At 43.6% G+C, this 21,909-nt stretch overlaps 1 protein-coding gene across 7 annotated transcripts in view; it reads left to right on the top strand.

Moving 5' to 3' along the window:
* TRIO (trio Rho guanine nucleotide exchange factor) overlaps positions 1 to 21,909 on the top strand; it is a 257,003-nt gene that overhangs the window by 192,306 nt on the left and 42,788 nt on the right. For all 7 annotated transcript variants that reach the window (XR_014513332.1, XM_083449240.1, XM_083449242.1 and 4 more), the window contains exon 35: positions 20,666 to 20,958. Coding sequence is in view for 6 of the 7 variants with exons in the window: in XM_083449240.1 (XP_083305366.1) it covers positions 20,666 to 20,958 (293 nt within the window). In the remaining variant the exon portion in view is untranslated. The remainder of the gene's footprint in view (positions 1 to 20,665; positions 20,959 to 21,909) is intronic.

Raw genomic sequence — 21,909 nt, 5'->3', positions numbered from 1 at the left:
TTTTTTTATCTCCCATTGTGCTAATGTCTCATTCACTTGCATCAGTTTTGGCAAGATTTGTAAAGTCAGGCGAACTAGAAGCTGAGACGCATTTGCCACACCTGAATGTTCCTTGTTCTAGCTGTGGCTTCATTTAACAGTCCACATTTGAGTAGTCACTTCTTTTTCACAAACAACAAAAGTTAGAAGGCAGAATTCTTTATGCAGTCTTTTTGACCACCTCGAAGCAATTCCTGAGCCTTTCAGGCCATCTCCCATCAATTTCGAAAAGGCCTTTAATAGGATACTGTAAAGAAAGCAGAGCTGTTGGCTGTGTCTTGCAGGCAGGGGGTGTGGGGGGTGGAGATGCAGTGAATTATTGAGCATTTGGAAGAAAAGGCCTTTGGGCCATTTGCACTCAAATGGGTCAGCATCTGGCTGACCCAGTAAAAAAAATTGCTTTTGTTTGCAAGGATGCGAAGCTACATGAAATAATACCCTAGATATTTTCCAAAAGAAACAATTTTCTAGTCATTCAGTTCCTTTGCAAACTGGCTTTTTTAAAAAATCTGTGGGGTAGAAGGAACCGCGAGAATTCAATGAACAGGGCAATCTTTGTGTTTATAACCTAAGAAATCAAAACCCTACTGGGTGCAGCTGTGCTGGTAGTGCTGAAACTGTAGGCACATTGTACAGTAAAGGCAAGAAGAACTCTGTCCAGAATTTGTTGTAAAGTCACATTGTGCTTACCCAGAAAGTATTGACCCCAGAATGATTTACCGAAGCTTTCTTGTTGGGGAAGATTGTACAGCTTTTTTGGCTGAGGCCAAGGTAGTTAAGGGCGGAGAACAAAGATGAAACTGGCAGGATGGAATGATTCTTTGCTGCTGAGTTCATGAGCAAGCACTCCCTGCCTCTCTCCTTACAGGAAGTGTGTACTGTAAATAAAATTCCTGGTAATTTGTGTAACTTGCGTTTTAATCCAAGCATTGAACAGTTGCGGCCTTATGTTGGACCTTTTGACTTTTGGGATTGGGTGGCCTTGCGTCCTGTGAGTTTGAGCAATTCAGCATGATTTCCAAGTTGCATTTTGCCAAAATGACAAATTGTGATTTATAAGACTAGGGAATTATTGTAAAGTGCGTAACAGAGAGAAATTTGTTCAGTAGTTCAGTAGAGTGGCCTGGAGCCTCCCTCCCCCTCCCGCACCAAATGCTCCATCTATTCATCCCGTATTCTCTTCAATATAAAATTCTCAAAAATGAGGAGCAGTATTCACAGTAACATACATCAAAAAAATCACTGAAAGCAGGAACTTAAAAGCAGGCAGAGGGACAACAACTACTAAGCCAATATTTTAGCACTGAAGGGCCTGCATAATTAAGGAGTCTTTGGAGCTTTTATAAAATGTAAGGTAAGGTAAAGGTAAAGGTACCCCTGCCCGTACGGGCCAGTCTTGACAGACTCTAGGGTTGTGCGCCCATCTCACTCAAGAGGCCAGGGGCCAGCGCTGTCCGGAGACACTTCCGGGTCACGTGGCCAGCGTGACATCGCTGCTCTGGTGAGCCAGAGCCGCACACGGAAACGCCGTTTACCTTCCCGCTAGTAAGCGGTCCCTATTTATCTACTTGCACCCGTGAGTGCTTTCGAACTGCTAGGTTGGCAGGCGCTGGGACCGAACAACGGGAGTGTACCCTGCCGCGGGGATTCGAACCACCGACCTTTCGATCAGCAAGCCCTAGGCGCTGAGGCTTTTACCCACAGCGCCACCCGCGTCCCTGCATTATAAAACGTAACCACCCACCTAAGCTTTCTTACACAACCAGCGTTAATTGGGAAGGGTGCAGGAGGGGCCATACTTGAAAATTAGATTCTGCAATTTCATGCGGCTTTCATGGACATAATCTAGAGAACGTCCTACGACTATGTCTTACAATAAAAGAAGAAAAGGTGGGTTTTGCTGGCAAACCATGTTTTCTTGGCAAGGTGGAAGGGCCAAGGAACAGAGAAATGCCTTGGTGCGACCTCCTCTAAATTCCCAGCTCCTTCTTGCCATAGCGTGTCAGGTTTACTGCATGTTGGCAAAGTGTTTGTTGTATCGATTGGACCAGGGGTAGGCAGCCTAAGGCCCAGGGGCCGGATACTGCCCAATCGCCTTCTCAATCCAGCCCACAGACGGTCCGGGTTTCAGCATGTTTTTACATGAGTAGAATGTGTCCTTTTATTTAAAATTCATCTCTGGGTTGTTTGTAGGGCCTGCCTGGTGTTTTTACATGAGTAGAATGTGTGCTTTTATTTAAAATGCATCTCTGGGTTATTTGTGGGGCATAGGAATTCCTTCATTTTCCCCCCTTCAAAATATAGTCTAGCCCACCACATGGTCTGAGGGACAGTGGACCGGCCCACAGCTGAGAAAAGTTGCTGACCCCTGGTTTGGACCAAAGGGGCTGTTGTCTCTGACCCCCATTGTCCAATACAGTTACTTTAGAAGGGAAGACTCTGCCTTCCTTCGCCCCGACAAAGCAGCTGGTGTGGGGAAGGATTTCTTTGCTGTAAGAAGGCCTAAACAATTAAATTGCAAAAAGAAGAAGGCCTAAACAATTAAATTGCAAAAAGAACATCAATCACATTGGCTACAGGAGTTGCACAGTGATAATACTTTCTGGCCATTATGACACTCAAACTAAGATGAAAATATGTCTTCAACAAAAGTTTTGTGATACTTCTGTAAATATATAGTTGCTAATGGCTGCATCCTGTTTAAGAAGGTAGAGCTTAAAAATAGCACCTCCTATTGGCCACTGTCTTTCCACACAGATATTCCATATATACACACAGAGACGCATATGTATGTGATGCTATATTTGACAGTGTACATACAGGCTTTCTCATAATATTTGAAGAGACCTTTGCTAGTATAGGAAAAGTTCCCAAGGAATGGTAGAATCATTTCTGTATCATAAAGTGGTGTGGAACCATTTTCCCCCTCAGTTCTAAACATTCACTAGAATCGAAATAGCCAAAAATATATGTGAGCATTTACACTAACCAATCACACACACACACAAAACGGTGATATGTCGTGGCATTTTCTCTCTCCCTTTTGGCTAGTAGCTTCTGGTGTTTATGATTGGGATAGCCATAAGTTGAAAATTAAGGTAGCATTGGAAAAGAATGCCTAACTCGTGATTTTCGAGCTTAATTTCATGATACAGCAATGTGCTTTTTATTAGCTTGACTAGAAGAAGGCCTTACTGCTGGATGGGCTGGTCCCTTGCTTTTGCACCGTGAAATTAACCATCCACGGTCCTTTCTGCTCGCTGAATTGCACTCCACCCTCTCAGAGGGAACGAATGAGCTAGTTGTCGGCAGAGCCAAGAATTTTTCTTGAACTTCAGTTAGGCTAGTTACGGTAGAGGGTAAGCCATCGCATCTGGCTATTCCCACGTGTGAGCCTAAAATCTGGAGCTGCGCTGTGCAAGTGAGTCAGAGGAGAGCATCCCCTGAAGGGAGTCGCTAGGACAAGGGGCTTTAAAAGAGCTGTTATTCTGCTCTCAGTTCTTAGCTAAGGAGTTCTCAGAGGGAAGGAGGAGGAGGAGAAGGAGGAGAGCACAGTGTGTGGAAATCCTCTGCAGGAGTTTTGCAGCAAGCTAACAGTTTGCCATGTCAAACGGAGTAGAGCAAATTGACGCCCTGGAATCTCTTCATTCACCGTACTGTGGAAATGGGCAGCCGGGCAGCTGCAAATACTGGATCCTGGACTTAGGTACAGATGGCAGGCAAATATTGGTTTGGGCGGGAGGAGGGCAAAGGGTTTCTTCCTCTCCTTTTCAGAAGCAGATGTGTTTGGGTGAACAGTATAGCATGCTGTGGGCTTAATACCAGCAAAGGGGAGAGCAAATGTACTTCAAATTCCTTCTATCAGACTCTTATTTCTAGAAGATACAAGCACAGTGATGCTATTCTTTCCATTCCTAAATTGCTATAAAGGGAGACAGGGGGGTGGGGGGTGGAAATGGGGATTTTCAAGCCAGAACGGGGAAGAGTAGCATAGCTGTTCCTGTCCAGTGGTCTACCTAAGAATATTTATCCGTAGCAGAAAGAAGCCACTTTCCGTTTGCATGAAATGAAGGTTGATGCGGGGGACAGGGAGAGATGCATGATCTAAAATGTCATTTATCTTATGCAAATTTTTGAAAACCTTCTCCAGCAAGGGGGGAAAAGATTCAAACATCTACAAATCAAACATTTCCAATTAAATATGATCCGGCAAGTCAGGAATCAAAAAGGAGGCGGTCTATTAATACATCAATGCTAACTGTGTGTCTTCTATACACTATTACAAAGATACACAAACCTATCAGGGATCAGATTTTTGTGTTTGCCTGTTGTACCAGAGCAGTCATCCAACAAATGGGTTGATTGGCTCTCAATATTATCAGATGTCATTATCTGTTCCAAAACAAGTTTTATCTTCTTCTGTGGCGTTGTTTAGTCTGCCCGCATGAGCAGCCATTAACTTAGATCTAACCATGGTAATAAATTTTAAAGGTCTGTGTTTCTTTGGGTGAAAGGAATGGGATACTTGAAACTTGGTTGATGAGTAGAAATTACAAGGATTTGCACTAAAGACTGTTGAAACCCATTGTCATAGAGGTTGATTAAAATGTATCTGGATCTTTATGTTTCCCTACTTATCTTGAATGTAATCTAAATGCAGCCACTGGCATTCTAAGGATCTAAGGCATTCTAATGTTCATGTGCAGCCTGATCCTGTTTATAACTTGTAAAGGTAAAGGGACCCCTGACCATTAGGTCCAGTCGTGGCCGACTCTGGGGTTGCGGCGCTCATCTTGCTTTATTGGTCGAGGGAGCCGGCGTACAGCTTCCGGGCCATGTGGCCAGCATGACTAAGCTGCTTCTGGCGAACCAGAGCAGCGCACGGAAATGCCGTTTACCTTCCCGCCAGAGTGGTACCTATTTATCTACTTGCACTTTGATGTGCTTTTGAACTGCTAGGTTAGCAGGAGCAGGGACTGAGCAAGGGGAGCTCACCCCATCATGAGGATTCGAACCGCCGACCTTCTGATCGGCAAGCCCTAGGCTCTGTGGTTTATAACTTACTCAGAATCAAATCCCACTGGCTTCACAACTGCTTACCAGTTAGGATTGCAAGCTCAAAGTGAATTAGGAACAGTTTGGGTAGACTGAACCTGGGGCATGCATCTGGGCTGGAGGAGTTTCAACTGTGGAAAAATTACCGCAAGGTACGGCTGATGTGTGACAAATGTCTGAAATGAATTGGAAACAGCATGGAACTGTGTACCTTTCATGTTCTTCGTAGTGGAAGAGTTCTTGTGCCTTTTGAAAAGTCTGCAGATCTCACTGTGCTGTTCATGATAAATTCCAGCTCCAAAGATAGCATAAACTTCTCTGAGGAACATCTGACAACCTCCCAGATGCGTTACTTAGCAGGAATGTTTCTCAGATGCCACAGCCTGCAGTGTCGTTCGGATAGATGCTGTACCAAACCAGGTAGATAAAGCACATTCAGTTGTGCATTGCATTTGCCAGCTTAGGCTCATAGAGCATGCTCACGCTGGGCACAAGCAGCAGGAAGTAAGCACACCTGGCTAGATGGCACATTCTTAAAAGCATACTGGATCTGTGAGCAGCCTAAGAGGGAAAACATGAGTCAGAAATGCATTATAAGAGAATTTTGCTTTCATGCAAGAATCTGATTATCTCAAGCTCATGTTTGTGGCCAGTGCGCTATGCATGCTGATGACTATCTAAAAATTAATTGAAACTATTACTTCCATGCATTGGCATTTAGGCTTATTCATTTTTCCTCTTTTCGAGGTCTGTCAAAGCCTCCCGACTTTATTAATCATTACTGCACATTTTAGTGCAGAAATCAATATTTCCAAGGCCATCCTAATGTTTTCCCACTTACGCCTCAAGTTAAAAATGGCTAGCAAATGGCTTGCATTCCAATAAGCTGAATCACCTGGCAGGAAGTCTCTACAGTTCCTGGGTGTTTTGCAGTCCATTCTGGTTTTTTTCCTGTTTCCTTTTGGTCTGTGTAGAACTCTTCACATTGTTAACACCTATAGAGGATGTTCTGGGGGCAAGTCAGCAGAAATAACTGTGATATTGTATAAACCAAAACCTCATTAATTACCGTTGTACATATTGCATGTCTGTAAATAAGAACTGAAATTTGTAAGATTCATACTCCTCTTTGATATATGGTCACTTCTATTTAAAATAGACAGAGCCTTTTCAATATGATTCTCCTCCAGACATCTATAGTTGCTATATCACACTTTGCAGTACTGGGATGTTGGCTGCAGCGGGGCAGCAAGCATGCTTTTCCACCAAACTTTTTCTTTGAGTATTAAAATTCATACATGCTTTAAAATCCAGATTAAAATCCTTTGTGTCACTACATCACAATGCCTTAAAAACAAAACAGTCAACAAGTTGTTACAGAGAAAGTCCTCTCCCAGGAAGAATGAGAAGAGAAACTGTTACTGCATTTTCTGCCCCAATGTAAGATTCTTTAGGGAAATGTAACAGGGAAAGATTAGAGTCAAACAAAAACATATTTTTAAAACACTACTAGCTATCTCAAAAGCAACAGCTTCTTAGCTTGGGTTTCGGGTTTTAATATTGTAATTCTATGTTGTGAACCACTCTTGATATCTATGGATGAAGGGCTGTATACAAATTTAATAAATAAATAAATAATAATAATAGATTTTTTTTCCCCCACCTTAGGGAGCAGTGGAAATGTACAGTCATACCTCGAGTTACAGAAGCTTCAGGTTGTGTTTTTTCAGGTTATGGACGCTCCGAAACCCGGAAGTACCGCAGCGGGTTACTTCCAGGTTCCGGAGGTCGTGCATGCGCAGAAGAGCTAAATCGCGCTTTGTGCATGCGCAGAAGCACTGAATCGCAACCCGTGTGTGCGCAGACGCGCCGCTGCGAGTTGCGAATGTGCATCCCGCACGGATTATGTTAGCAACCCAAGCGTCCGCTGTATATTGGATTGTGTAATGGACGCACTTCCTACTTCCTTAACGGATCATACGAAGCCATGTTTCACTGGTAAATTTCAAAGGTAACATGGAACAGTATGGATGGAAACCGAAAGAAACATGAGAGATGTTAATGCATTCTGTAGTGTAACAGGAAATAGTGGGAGGAGGTTTCCATTAGTTTTGCCTTTTAGTTATTGTTGTTGTTGTTTAGTCGTTCAGTCGTGTCCGACTCTTCGTGACCCCATGGACCAGAGCACGCCAGGCACTTCTGTCTTCCACTGCCACCCGCAGTTTGGTCAGATTCATGTTTGTAGCTTCGAGAACACTGTCTAGCCATCTCGTCCTCTGTCGTCCTCTTCTCCTTGTGCCCTCCATCTTTCCCAACATCAGGGTCTTTTCCAGTGAGTCTTCTCTTCTCATGAGGTGGCCAAAGTACTGGAGCCTCAGCTTCACGATCTGTCCTTTTAGTTATTACAAAATCCTATTAACCCTAATCGAACATACGCAAATGGAGCCCCGTGAAAGTAAGCCTGGGCTGCCTTATGCTTTCCAGAGCAGGAAATGCTCCATTCTTGCCATGAGACTGCACACACTTGAGTATTGCCAAGCACTGCAAGGCATGTCCACGTGGGACTATCGTTTTCGGGGAGCTGTGCCACAGATTCAGCGCATCTGATCCCCACGATCCAAATGCATTCTGACTTCCCACTTCATTTATTTATCTGTTTATAAAGCAGACAGAACAAGCAAAATCATCCCAAATGGAAGAGAACAGTATAAAATCAGTAAAAGAAACAGGTCTCACAAGTCTTTAAGATCCACAAGCATGAGACTCATAATCTCGGGGTGGTGGGTTTGAGTGCCACGTTGGGTGGAAGGTTCCTGTATTGCAGGGGGTCAGACTAGGCGAACCTCCCTGGTCCCGTCCAATACTACAAATCTGTGATTCCATAATCTGGACTGGGGCATGTGTATCCCTTTCTGTGGGGGCACTGCTTCCTGTTGTGTGTGTTTTATCGCCCTGCAGAGAGAGCTTGTAGCTGCTACATAAAAGGTAAAGGGACCCCTGACCATTAGGTCCAGTCGTGACCGACTCTGGGGTTACGGCGCTCATCTCGCTTTATTGGCCGAGGGAGCCGGTGTACAGCTTCCGGGTCATGTGGCCAGCATAACTAAACCGTTTCTGGCAAACCAGAGCAGCGCACGAAAACGCCGTTTACCTTCCCGCCGGAGTGGTACCTATTTATCTACTTGCACTTTGACCTGCTTTCGAACTGCTAGGTTGGCGGGAGCAAGGATCGAGCAACAGGAGCTCACCCCGTTGCGGGGATTCAAACTGCCCTTCTGATCGGCAAGTCCTAGGCTCTGGTTTAACCCACAGCACCACCCGTGTCCCTTCAGCTGCTACATAGAGAGGCTGAAAAAGAGTGGGGTTAGGTGTTGCTCACGTAGGGCTCTCATATTTGTGCTCAGGATTTGTTGCCGTAATTGATTCCGGCTGTACTTCAGGTAAGATTTATAGCTCAAATGGAACACACGAGCTTTCCTCGCTAAGTATTTCTTTTTTTTTAACATTCACATCCAGTATCACGATGGTGCGTGCATGTAATATATCTCTCCGTTTCTACTTGAGGGATAGTGTTACCGTGAAGCGGTTGCTGGGAAAGGGCGCTCAGGAAAAGAGGGTGAAGGCTGGAATGCAGTAAAGTATCCAGTGTAGCTTGCAGGGTGGTGTAACTCTTGGATGCGTGCCAGTTCTGAAAGAAGTGCGTAGTCCTAGCCTTTGTGGCACAGATGGAAGTTGTTAAATGTGTTGCTGTAGACCCTCGCCAGAGTCGGCCAGAACAATGGGCTGCAAAATCTCCCCTGGAACAGAGCACATCTGGGTGCTGGGGAGAGGCATGTCTGTCGGCTAATGCGCTGCAGGCCTGTCTTTCCTACCTTCGCTCAGTGGGGACCGTCTCTCAAGCGTTCTTTTGTGCACAATTCATAAACAGGAAGTTCCAGTTGAAATCTCCCTTTTAACGAACTTGAAGGTCTTTTTTTAAAAGGAAAAAAAAACCATTTTCACGTGTGCCCATGGAGAGGGAAGGAGGGTGTCTAAAAAAATAACGATTTGCTACTGAATGGGCTTTTGTTAGCTTGAGTTTAGGGGCACAATTTCTGCCTGTGGTGGATGTGGTCTGAGGTTCGAATTCTTCCAAAGAGCTTTAGAAGAGACGGGGCCCCAACCTCATTGCATGTAAACCACAATAAGGTGAGAGACCCCCATCGTTTTCTTCCCACCCACTTGCTCCTTTTAAATATCACTTCTCCCTAATGTATTGTAGGGCTAATTCATGCATGTTAGGTTCATAACTTGGTGGTAATAAAAAAAATGGAAACTCGCATAGGATTTGAGCCATCGCAAATCAAACACCATTTGCATTGCAAGTCAAACCCAGTGCTTTTCTATGCAGTCAGTTTATGTGTTCTGCGTCAGATGGTCACATGATGTTCATGTATGTGTGAACTAGCTGGAAGCTCCTTTCTGAAGGCCATTAAAGTTGGAAAAACTGGAGGGGGTTGTCAGAGCTAATAACAACTTGGCATGGGAATGTTGAGGGTGCATGAAAAGGTAGGAGAGAAACATATTAAAGCACCACCTCTCTGAGTTTCACTTCCTTGATCCAGCTAAGCTGAGCTGCTAAAAAGGGGTGATTTTAAGGGTCTAGTTTTGACCCATAAGCAGTGGGACAATGTTCTGCCCTCCATAGAATGGGGCTTTTTGCATTACAGATTGGGAAGCAGCTCTGTGGCAACTCTCAGTGCTACAAAGCTGATTTGAGAAGCTGAACCTCTCAAAATTTGATGGAAACCAAAAAGCCAAATTTCTTGGGGCTGAAACGGTCTCTGATGAACCCCAAAGAGCCATCCCATTAGACATCTAAACCCAGCTGTTCACCTGCCTAGCTCTTTCATGAATCTTTCTATGAATCTTAGTCATAGCCTTCAAACCACTTCCTCCGGATTAGTCCCAGTGACTTCACTATGACTACTCCAGAATAAGTATGTTTGTGGGTATGTTGGTCCTTAACATTCCCCATTGGTTTTGAAGTGGAGACTTTTGTTCTATCATTTCTTGTAACGTCCCAGGAAAGGGGGAAAACATATACTTGCATAATTCCTAAAGAGCCTTCAAATCTTAATTACTAATTCATCAGGCAAAGACATTTTTTTCTATTGTATGTTATGCATTACTAAATGCATGTGTTAATAAGCCAACATTGCATTATTACATGATCATGAACTTGCCTGCGAAGCATTTTTAGTTATGCCCTGCTCTCTCTCTCTCTTACTTTCATATGCAGAGAATTTTAAGTCTTTGTTAAGCAAAATCCATATGGAGGAAGGTGCTGGCTTTCAACCCCATTAAATACATTGGGGGTGTATTTACCGTATTTTTTGCTCTATAAGACTCACTTTTTCCCTCCTAAAAAGTAAGGGGAAATGTGTGTGCGTCTTATGAAGCGAATGCAGGCTGCGCAGCTATCCCAGAAGCCAGAACAGCAAGAGGGATTGCTGATTTCACTGCGCAGCGATCCCTCTTGCTGTTCTGGCTTCTGAGATTCAGAATATTTTTTTTCTTGTTTTCCTCCTCCAAAAACTAGGTGCGTCTTGTGGTCTGGTGCGTCTTATAGAGCGAAAAATACGGTACTTAACCCACAGCTTCTCAATACATTTGCTATTAAAACAATGCTCCATAAGATAATGGGAGGGGGGGAATGCTTTCCTAACAGTCTTATAGCTTTGCATCCCATCAAAGTTTATGCATTGCTTGCAAGTTGCATGAAGCTCTGAAGGGAAGAGGAATATGTTGGTATCCATCTGTTTCTAGAGACAAAGGAGCACATGTTCCCCACTGAAAGTAATAGCCCTTCCCTAACACCCCATACACCCCAAGAGGAATATAATATAATCTTCTTTGTACATATAGTAGAAGGATATTTATAATTTATCACTCCCTACCTTGGTGATTCCTTAACTTAGATACCTGGGGTACAGTTTTGACTTTTCGTTTTCTAGATGAAAATTGGTGATGCCCTTGACACTTGGAAATAGAGAATTTCATACTCTTGATAAATCCCAGAAAAATGGGTAGACATCATCATTGCAAATGCATAATAGCCATTAACATTGCCTCCTGTCATCCTGCTTTCCCCCTTTGTCTTGTGACTTCTAGACTGTAGTGATGGTTCTGCAATTGCCCTGCACTCATCAGCTTTGAATACCAGGAAATCCTGGTATATGCTTTGCCTCTTTCAAGACGATATATTGGGACAGAGATGTTGGCTCAATGCTTTGGACGATATAAAGTGTTGGGTGCATCTAGTGTAGTACCTTAATTTTTCAAGATGCATTTCAGCCCCTCTGGCAGTGTTAACACACTGTTTGAGAATCAATGCCCTAGCTATGAAACATGTTTGCTGCAGAACTCCTATGAAAATTGGTGAGGTTTTGGTGCTGGAGCTATTTGCTGTGCAACTGTGATTTTACTTCATACTCTCTAAGGAACATTACACACATTGCATAGCAGTGAATCAAAGTTTTCTGCAGTGCATTCACTCTGTGCCGTAGTTCACACATAATACTAAGCCATGGTTTGTTTAACAAACCACAAGTTTTTCTGCAGCTGCTCAAATAACCCAATGGCTTGTTTCTCCACAGTTTGTTTTCTTTCCAACTACTCTTTGCTTCTGCCTTTGTAGCTTGATGAGTGTCTGAGGTGGGTAAATTGCTGGCTTCACACATAATACCATGCCATAGTTAAAGCATAGTTCATTAGGCAACAACAAACCATGACTTCGTATTGTGGTTTGTTGGCATTAAATAAGCCGTAGTTAAACCATTGGGTAAAAGATGGATGATCACATTAACAATTTAAAAATAAATCATAGTTTAATCAACCCATGGTTTAGCTCTAGGTGCGAACCAAGCCAGTGAAGGGTTGCAACTAAAGCTGGGTCTCTCAAGTACCTATATGATGATTGCACAGGCTTTTTGCCTGCACACTTCTTGAATCCAAGATACTTTTATAGATATACCTTTAAAGCAACTTTAAAACATGGGTAACTGAAGTTGAAGAAAAGTGGTGATGCTTTTGACTTGTGTTTATCCTTCGGGGTGCAGAGAGGAGCAGTGACATGTTGTTGTTAATGTTGTTGTTGTTAAAAATTGATATTTCATGCACCTAGCAGCGGCTATATTTCATCAACTGATTCATCATTTTCATTGAGATTTGGAGCAAAAGGAGCTAAGAAACAATTCAGTGGCAAAAGCTGCAGAGCTTTCCCCCCCCCCCCCTTCAGAACACTGTGTTTTCATCAGAACTTGTCATGATCTTGGAAGTGCAGAAAACCAGCCGTACCGCAAAAATATATCGGTTGAAACATGGAACTCTTGGCACTCATGCTAAAACAAGCCCCACAGCACAGTGATGGGTTTTTTTGCCAGAAGAAAGCCCTTAAGTAATATCCGTATAAATCCGAAACCTCCGGTTTTAATCTAGAGAGAGGGCTAAAGCTGGCTCTATTAACTGCATCACATAAAGTGATGCCTGATTCAGTGATGATGGAATCCTTTGTTCTTGGCTACTAACAACATGAATGATACTTTTCCTTTTGTAGTTTGGAAAGCATCCTCTTTGGAGGGGAAAGGAGATTTGAGTCCCGTTTCCTCTTTGGTTGCGGTCTAAGGTTAAGAACTCATAAAAGTACATGTTTGGGACATGGCAGTCACTGTACAGCATATTAACATGTATGGTTTTCCCATTCTCCTTGCCCAGTTGTACTGTGTCCTTGCTTGGCTTCACTGTTGGGCAGGGCAAAGGTGGTAAATGTAGGTTGAATGCTGTTAATGCCTGTTTCCGGGTTTAGGGCAGTCAGCAGGCAAATGCAATGCTCACACTCAGATGCAGAGCACCATGCCAGAGATCCAGCAGGGGGCAGTAGTCTGTTTTCCTTTGCACTTGCCCTTGTTCCCAAGCAATGGAGACCAGACTCTGAGTTGGTTCCTCTTAGATCGTGCAGTACAGATGTTCTCCACCAGCCAACACTGCTGATGGGAGCTGTAGTCTAAAACAGGGATGTCCAACAGTTCGGTCGCAATCTACTGGCAGATCCCCGAGAGGTTTTGGTAGATCGCGGTCGATCTCTGGTTCCTTTTCCTTAGCATCACTAAAACTGACTCCTGCCCTGCCTTCCATTGTTGTATGATCTCTGGAAAGGAAGATGGGAGCTTTCTCTGTGCAGCTGTTTTGATCCATAGCAATCTTTTTGTGAGTGACTTTACCCCCTTTGACCCTTGCCTTTAACTCCCCCCCCCCCAAAAAAAAGTTAACCCCTAAAAATGGGGCTTTTCTCCTCCCTAAGGAAAGCTCAACAACTTTGAGCTGAACCCCCCAAAAATAGGGGTAGATCACTGCCAGTTTTTAATTCTGAAAGTAGATCGCAGTCTCTTGAAAGTTGGCCACCCCTGATCTAAAATATTTGGAGGGCACCAGATTGGGTTTTTAGCTGTCAGATCTGTTCATTCACCATATTTTAAGTGTCCATAAGAACCGTCCACTAAAAATGTGTAGCAAAAATGTTACACGATGGGAAATGAGCATCAAACGGCTATGCTAGTTGAGGAAACAATATTGGTTATGACTCTTGGTTGTGTTTAGTCACAATAGCAAACCAGGATTTGCTTTGTGTAATGTGTGAAATGGCCCTTCCTTGTTGTTGCACCTTCCCCGTCCATTTGCCAGCTTCAGTTATCCTTCCTTGGCCATTGACATGTGGAGTGCTCCATGCTTCTTATGTTGATAGCGTGCTCTGTTGGCCATAAATTATGCCTCGAGGGGATACACAACCCTAGTAGCATATGTGTCACATCTGGCTTTTAGAAAGCATACCGTGGAGGAATTGGACACTTCTGCTTTTATGTCTGCCTTGAGTGGAATGCTAAGTTGAAATTAAGGCCCCCTTTTTTTTTAAAAAAAGCTTTTATCCTTGGGCTTTTGTTGAACCTTATGGCATAATATTTTCCTTGCTTGGAGGACCATACCAAAGATACACTTAGCACAACAGTTGTATCCTTTCTAACACGCCTGAGAAACACTTAAGCTGGACTTGACTATCTCTTGTTTGACCTCAGCATCTGGTACTCGGAGGTACAGTATATCTGCAAATCAATTTAGCCACCTTTGCTAATAGCCATGGATATGTTAGATTTCATTATAGCTTTTGATCAGTCTTTAGTGTCCTTTTCTTCAGATAAAAGTTATTTTGTAGATTGAAATACTGTGCTGTTCAAATTATACACAGTATTCACCTCTGCTTCATTTTATAAGTAGGCTGGAAATTATGATAGGCCCTGGAAGATCTAATGAAAACTGTCCATCTGTCAGCATGCTGCATGCGTAGGGGGCGCTGCCTCAGTCCTTGAGCCTTTAGAATATGTAGGGTACAGATGTGAGTAAGTTTTGCCACAACCGAGCTCATTACGTCAGGAGAAAAACATAGAATAAGCTTGTACTAATGAGATTCCCCAGTCATGGCGTGCCCCAATAAGAATTGTGTGCTGCTTAAATCATGGCTTGCTGCTTTATTTTATTGGATTCTTTAATTCTACTTCAAGGAGGCCACATCAGCTTCCATACTCATTCTCATTCTCTTTCTCCCCTTCTCTCTCATATACTCAATTTTGTCTGTAAGGTAGGTTAGGCTGAGAGACAGTGATGAGGCCAAGACCACACAGTGAACATGAACAAGGATTCTAACCTAGGTCTCTATGCCCATCACAACACACTATTTACTACAGCACATTTTGTCATAGAATCATGGAAGGGACCCTGATAATCATCTAGTTCAGCCACCTGCAATGCAGGAATATGCAGCTGTTCCACCTGGGATCGAACCTGCATCCTTGGCGCTATCAACACCTCGCTCTAACCAACTGAGCTATTCAAAAGGTGTCTGTAACCATGGGAAGGAGAGAAAATGCTGCAATGAGGTAGAGAAGCAAACACCTCCGGTGTTCAAGTCAAACCTTCAATTTAGTATTATTATGACTTGACCGGAAAAAGAGCAATTTCATATGAGTTGAAAAATGGCCTGTTTCCCATATCAACAAGAAAGGAAATGACTTCAAGCTGGACTCTTTCCAACACTCTTTCCAACACAGTTTGACTGTGAGGGACTCGGTTGTAACCACAACTTTCATTGGTTTCCCTTCCCTACAGGTAATCTATATGCAGAACTTCTTGTGTGCTTAATCACACACACACACACACACACACACACACAAACGAATTTTCAAAGCACTTTATATATGCTGTCTGTAATTTCTGCTATGGTCACGTAAGGTTTGCCAGTAACATTCTGCATGTTACAGATGGGGGCCTGAGAATATGCTAGATGCTTTTTTGTAAACTATAATAGCTATATTACTATGCAAGAACATACAGGTGGGCTTGATTGACAGGAGGGCAGGCAAGTGGAACATGCCCTTGGGGAACTAATTTGATGTTGAATTGTAATATTGCCAAACAGGTTAACCTGTGGCCAGTAGAGTCTTTTACAGTGGTGTGCATAGTCTGGTTACAATGTGTTGTTTTAAGTTGTGGGCTCAATCCCATTGAAACCAAGCAAGGAACATGCACGGCTCTCATAATTATGGAACTTATCGTCTACTGCTTAGTTTCCTACGTTTACACCCCACCCTTTCTCCAAGGAGGTCAGTGCAGGATTAAAACCACATAGCATAACAGTGTGTGTTAGATTAAGCTCAGATATCTTGATTTGCAAAGGCCCCTGAGGAGGATTCCTAGCAGAAAAGCCTTCTTGGTGTCAGTCCAGCTTTTTTCTGATACTCCACACGAACGTGTTGTATTAGAGGCAGCAAAGTGACACAAGTCCTCTGCTTCTATTTAACGTATGCTCTCAACTCGCAAGACTATATCTGTTAAAAAGGAACAAATGATCCTCATTATGTCAACAGCGAAAACGAAAGGGCTTCCACATAGTGATTCATAGTAAAATATTCCTTTTCCTTTTCATAAAATGGCACAGTGGCCATTTCCACTGATTACCTAGAACAGAACAGCCTTTTGTACCTGTATCTGTACTCTTTGATACAGATATTTGATTATTTTTTCTCCCTGCTGGCTGGTCGTCTAAATAGTAAGAACTGGGAACAGGGTCTAGCTCTGTTCATCTGAGAAAGCCTGTTGAAACTCTGTTATTTTTTGTCATGAAAAAAATGGCAAATCCACTAGTCAGTCACTCAGGAATGTAGATTCACTACCTTAGGCACCAGAAATAGAAGGGCAGCTTTCTATGAATAATGTAATGGTTTCATTATTTTGATTGCTGGTATTGTAATGTTTAGGGTTATCTGACTTTAGACAAGTACAGACTTACATAGAGGTATTCTTAAAAATCTCCATAATTTGTCATCCATGTGCTTAGCTGAAGGTGATGACTGCTGCTGTCGCATAATAGGAAACTTTTCTCAGAGAAGTACATTTACGGCCCTGTTCTCTGACAAGTATATAATAAAATGTGTCCGTAAACAAACATATGTCACATGAATGCATGGCATTACTACATAGAAAGCATTTTGGGGGAGTAAAAAAACCTAGAAGCTAGTGAGGCCTTCCAAGAAATTGTTACAGTGTGGAGCATTCATTAATTCCAGTGTGTCTGGTCTAAGTCGTCATCGTCTTCTTCTTCTTCTTCTTCTTCTTCTTCTGCTGCTGCTGCTGCTGCTGCTGCTGCGATCATTCGTAGCCAAGTAAGATTGTCTTCCGTAAACACAGTTTTAACAATGAGTCTGTAAGTGACTGTGGAGGCCAATTCTGGATCCACACATCCTTCCACAGTGGGGACATAGGTTTCCGGGCAGGAGTTGATCACGGTGTGGATTTGTCAAGTGTGCCTTCCTCTTAGCACATTTCTCCCTTGCGTCCTGAATTCGAGTGTCTTCAAAGCCCATGACACCTTTGGTAAAAGCTGTTCTCCAACTGGAGCTCTCGCAAGCCAGTGTTTCCCAGGTGTCGGTGCTTAGACTACATTTTTTAAGATTTGCCTTGAGAGAGATTTTTTAAACCTTTTGTTGACCACCAGCATTACACTTTCAATTTTTAAGTTCGGAATAGAGTAGTTGCTTTGGAAGACAATCATCAGGCATCCGCACAACATGACCAGTCCAGCGAACCCAAGTTGAATACCACCTGAGGAGTTTTGTACATTATGCTGGAAATAGCAAACGGAGGAAAGGGAGAGAGAAGGTGCTTTTGCACAGGTAGATTTAGAAAGCAGGTATTTCATCTCTGGACACCAAATTGTCTCTCCCAGTATTGATGCTAAGTGGACATAAAGTCGAGCATAATTGTGTAGTAGCAAGCCTCAGCTCTACCCTATATGAAGCACACATTTCAGTTAAAGAAAGGGGCACTTGGATGTGTGTTTTGTTTGGCAGAGGAAAATTAAATATATCTGTTTCATGGAAGGAAATGGTTTTTTTGTTGCCTCTGGCCGCGTCTTAAATATTATTAAGTTGTCTGGAGCTCAACAGGAAAATCTGAGGCAGATGCCTTTCTTTCACCAAACAACAGGGCATGATTAAGGAGATTTTACACACATACAATGAGCCTGCAACTTTAGTGCATTTAACTTCTCCGCATTCACATTTACACGCATGGCAAAAAACTAGAAAGGGTGTAGGATTCCCGGAAAAATGACTTTGGCAATCCCACCCACCATTGAACCCAATCAGTTTTGACTATATGTGATTTTGGCTTTAGGAGCGATTCCTTGAACGTTACCCACATAAATTGTCATACAGATGAGCAAGGTCTGAGTCCTTTGCTTTGGGTTTAGAATGAGTACTTGGCTGTAAAATTTTGATTTCCATCTTTTGTTCTAGCTTAACTATTCTGCTTTCTCTTCAGTTCCTTTGTTTTGTTGTATCAAATGGACTTTGCCTGAACTCCAACCTCCATTAGCAGAGGTACATATGGAGCTGTACTTCGAGCTTGTGGAGAATGTAGTAAATTATCCCTTGGAGGGTTTGTGGCTAGTCTAAACAAAAGTGCACCCTTGAGATATTTGATAACAGCGAGTCCCAAAGGCTCATCTGGTGTCTGTATTTATGATTAGTTTTATGAACTTGGACAATACCCTTGACTAGCCTTGGAGAAATGCGAGTTACTTTCATAGACTTAACAAGCGGGATAAATATTTATCATCTTGTTAATGGAAGATCTGGGAGACTAGTGGGTGGACATCTTCTTAAAAATTCACAGGACATTAAAATGGACGCAGACACAGTTAATCGGTTTCTTAGCAAGTTTTATATAATAACTGAGGGGCATTTTTTTTACAATATAATCTAACACCACTATCCACACACCCACACATGCAAAAAGAGAGAGATAATTCCCTCAAGCAGTATTAGGACTCTGTGTGCTAAATTGCTCCCTGCTGACATCCCTTTGACATGTGAAGATGTCTTAGTCCAGGCCTTTAGGCAGAGATGAGATTAGGTCCTGAAGGGATATTACTGGTTTTTGTCCACCCACTACTTTTTAGACTGTTTTTGAGGTTTTATGTCTGTGTAATGTTCTATAAGGGACGCGGGTGGCGCTGTGGGTAAAACCTCAGCGCCTAGGACTTGCCGACCGCATGGTCGGCGGTTCGAATCCCCATGGCGGGGTGCGCTCCCGTCGTTCGGTCCCAGCGCCTGCCAACCTAGCAGTTCGAAAGCACCCCCGGGTGCAAGTAGATAAATAGGGACCGCTTACCAGCGGGAAGGTAAACGGTGTTCCGTGTGCTGCGCTGGCTTGCCAGATGCAGCTTGTCACGCTGGCCACGTGACCCGGAAGTGTCTGCGGACAGCGCTGGCTCCCAGCTTATAGAGTGAGATGAGCGCACAACCCTAGAGTCTGTCAAGACTGGCCCGTACGGGCAGGGGTACCTTTACGTTTACCTTTAATGTTCTATATGTTTTACTTCAGAGTTATTGTTTGTTTTTTGCTACATGCACAATATGCCTACAGTTGTTTGGTGAGGGCAAAATTAATACAGCAATGAATAAAAACTCATAGAACGCAATATTGGCGTGCAATTCAGTTCCGTAGGAAAGGGAGCGTCTCCCCGCTCCTTGCAGCTTCTACCCCTTATGAATGTGAAGATAAGGGCTGCATAGTTTATAATTTCAGAATAATTGTGAAAGTGTAAAACGGATTGTGTAAGATAAGTTATGCAGTTGTGCTCAGTTTGCCCAGGTTGTGTGAGTCCTGAGTACAGAATTTTAATTGTTGAGTGCAGAATACACAAAGCAGCAGCAATTTTGTGCCCGATGTGGAAGTGACAGGTATAAAAAGCTCATCTGGTAATCGGATCCAGGGAAGTTTTTGTGGTTTTGCGGGGCAGGGTTTAATAGAGAGGCATTCAGTCGCGTGAGCCCCAACCAGCAGCCTAACATAATGCAACCCAGGCCTGGGTTAACGACCTCAGTAACGAGGAGGCCTAAAATAAGGTAGTGTTTTTATCCCTGTAACTTGTAATTCAGATACTAGGCATTTTGGGGGTTGGTTGCACATCTGTCCCAATCCAGTGTACAGCATTATTTTCACCCCATGTAGAATACAGTGGTACCTCTGGTCCGTTCTTAACCTGAAACTGTTCTTAACCTGAGGTACCACTTTAGATAATGGGGCCTCCCGCTGCCGCCGCCGTGCGATTTCTGTTCTCATCCTGAGGTAAAGTTCTTAACCCAAGGTACTATTTCCGGTCTGTAACCCAAAGTCTTTGTAACCCATGGTGTTTGTAACCTGAGGTACCACTGTACACTTAAGTTTACATACCAATATTCATTGAAAATCACGATTGTCAAATACTAAGGCAAAGCATATATAAACTAAATTATGTGTCTGGGTAGCCTTGTTGAAACCAACAAAGAAGGGTTTTAGCAGGAATCTAAAAAGCATAGGGTGAGAGCCTGCCTGATGCTAGAATTAGAAAAGAACTGTGCAAAAGGAAAAGGAGAAATATAGCTTGCATTTTTTGTGGGGTGGAGGGGAGAGAAACTTGGCTAATCAATATCAGCTACTAGTAATGCCAGTTTATATGCATGCGCTGTTTGTTACAGCAAGGTTCCGGGTTGTGCTTGGGTGGAGTTCATGTCACAATATTACCACCTCCAGCCACTCAGGCTGGGTCAGTGTTGTACAGAGTCCCCACACTGACATTATATCTACCTGGGAGCCAGCAGTACTGGCGTGGAACCCCCCCCCCCCCCCTGCAATCCAGCTGGCTCACATGGTTGCAGCAGGGAACCCTCTGTACAACCGCTGACATATCATAGTGCCTACAACTGAGTCTTGTGTCTGATCCATGCATACAACGGCAAGTAACAATATGGTGTTCCGCAATGACCAAGGTTGAGTTCACGCCAGTTTCCTTGCATTTGGATAAATTCCAGAAAGCGGCTTCGACGTTGAATTTGTTACCCGTGGCTCTCGCCATTCCTCACATGAAGTCAAGTCTACCCAATGGGCGTGGTTGCTGATAGATCTTCCATTGATCATTCCATTCCCTTCTCTGTTTCAGATTCTCTTTCCGTTTCCAGCAATGATGCCAGCCCTCCTGCGTCGGTAACATCGCTCCAGCCCCATATGATTGGGGCACAGAGTTCCCCAGGTCCAAAGCGCCCGGGTAACACCCTGAGGAAATGGCTCACCAGCCCAGTGAGGCGACTTAGCAGCGGAAAGGCAGATGGGCATGTCAAGAAACTGGCCCACAAGCATAAGAAGAGAGGCGAAGTTCGCAAAAGCGCTGATACTGGCTCTCAGAAGGACTCCGATGACAGTGCTGCTACACCACAAGATGAAACTATTGAAGAGGTGTGTGTTTTCCAAGTTTTTCTTTCAATATTATATAGGTACACTCAGTTGAAATAGGAGTGTTGATTCAGGTATTATTATTTTTTGGCCCTACCTACAGCATCCTGGTAGGGACGCGGGTGGCGCTGTGGGTTAAACCACAGAGCCTAGGAGTTGCCGATCAGAAGGTCGGCGGTTCGAATCCCCGCGACGGGGTGGGCTCCCGTTGCTTGGTCAACTGCTCCTGCCAACCTAGCAGTTCGAAAGCACGTCAAAGTGCAAGTAGATAAATAGGTACCACTGTAGCGGGACGGTACACGGCGTATCTGTGCGCTGCTCTGGTTCGCCAGAAGGGGCTTAGTCATGCTGGCCACATGACCCGGAAGCTGTACGCCGGCTCCCTTGGCCAATAAAGCGAGATGAGCGCCGCAACCCCAGAGTCAGTCACGACTGGACCTAATGGTCAGGGGTCCCTTTACCTTTACCTTACAGCATCCCTGGTACTTTTTGTTTTGTTCTTGGCCACACTGGGAGAAGCACCACTGCCTGGGTCTGGTTTTTTCTTTATGACCAGAGAGATACTTCCTTGTTTTCCGTGGCTGCCAGAATCCTTAACAAACAGTTTGTTTTCTAAGTCTTCCATGGCACTCTTCCATAAACAGCCACATCTGGCTGTTTCCATTCCTCAAAATGTGTTGCCTCATTTCTCTTCACTATGTTTCACTGCAAAGAGAGGGAATCTCATGGGACATCTTGACTATTCAGAAACATCTATGCTTTGTGATTGCCGTCTTGATCTATACTATGTGATACATTGCACTCTGATCCTGCAGAGTTAAATCAGACAATTGTAAAAAAATAACTGTTAGCTAACATTAGCTAACAGTTTAAGTACCAGCAAGATATGATCTCTGATTGAGGTTTACTATACGTGTTTTAGCCCCTTCTCCCTTAGTAGTTTTAACATGGAAG

The sequence above is a fragment of the Podarcis tiliguerta genome (assembly GCF_965153285.1).
Source record: "Podarcis tiliguerta genome assembly, chromosome: 7".
NCBI lineage: Eukaryota > Metazoa > Chordata > Lepidosauria > Squamata > Lacertidae > Podarcis > Podarcis tiliguerta.
Note: the sequence above shows the minus strand (reverse complement) of the source record. Positions and strands in the feature narration are given on the sequence as shown.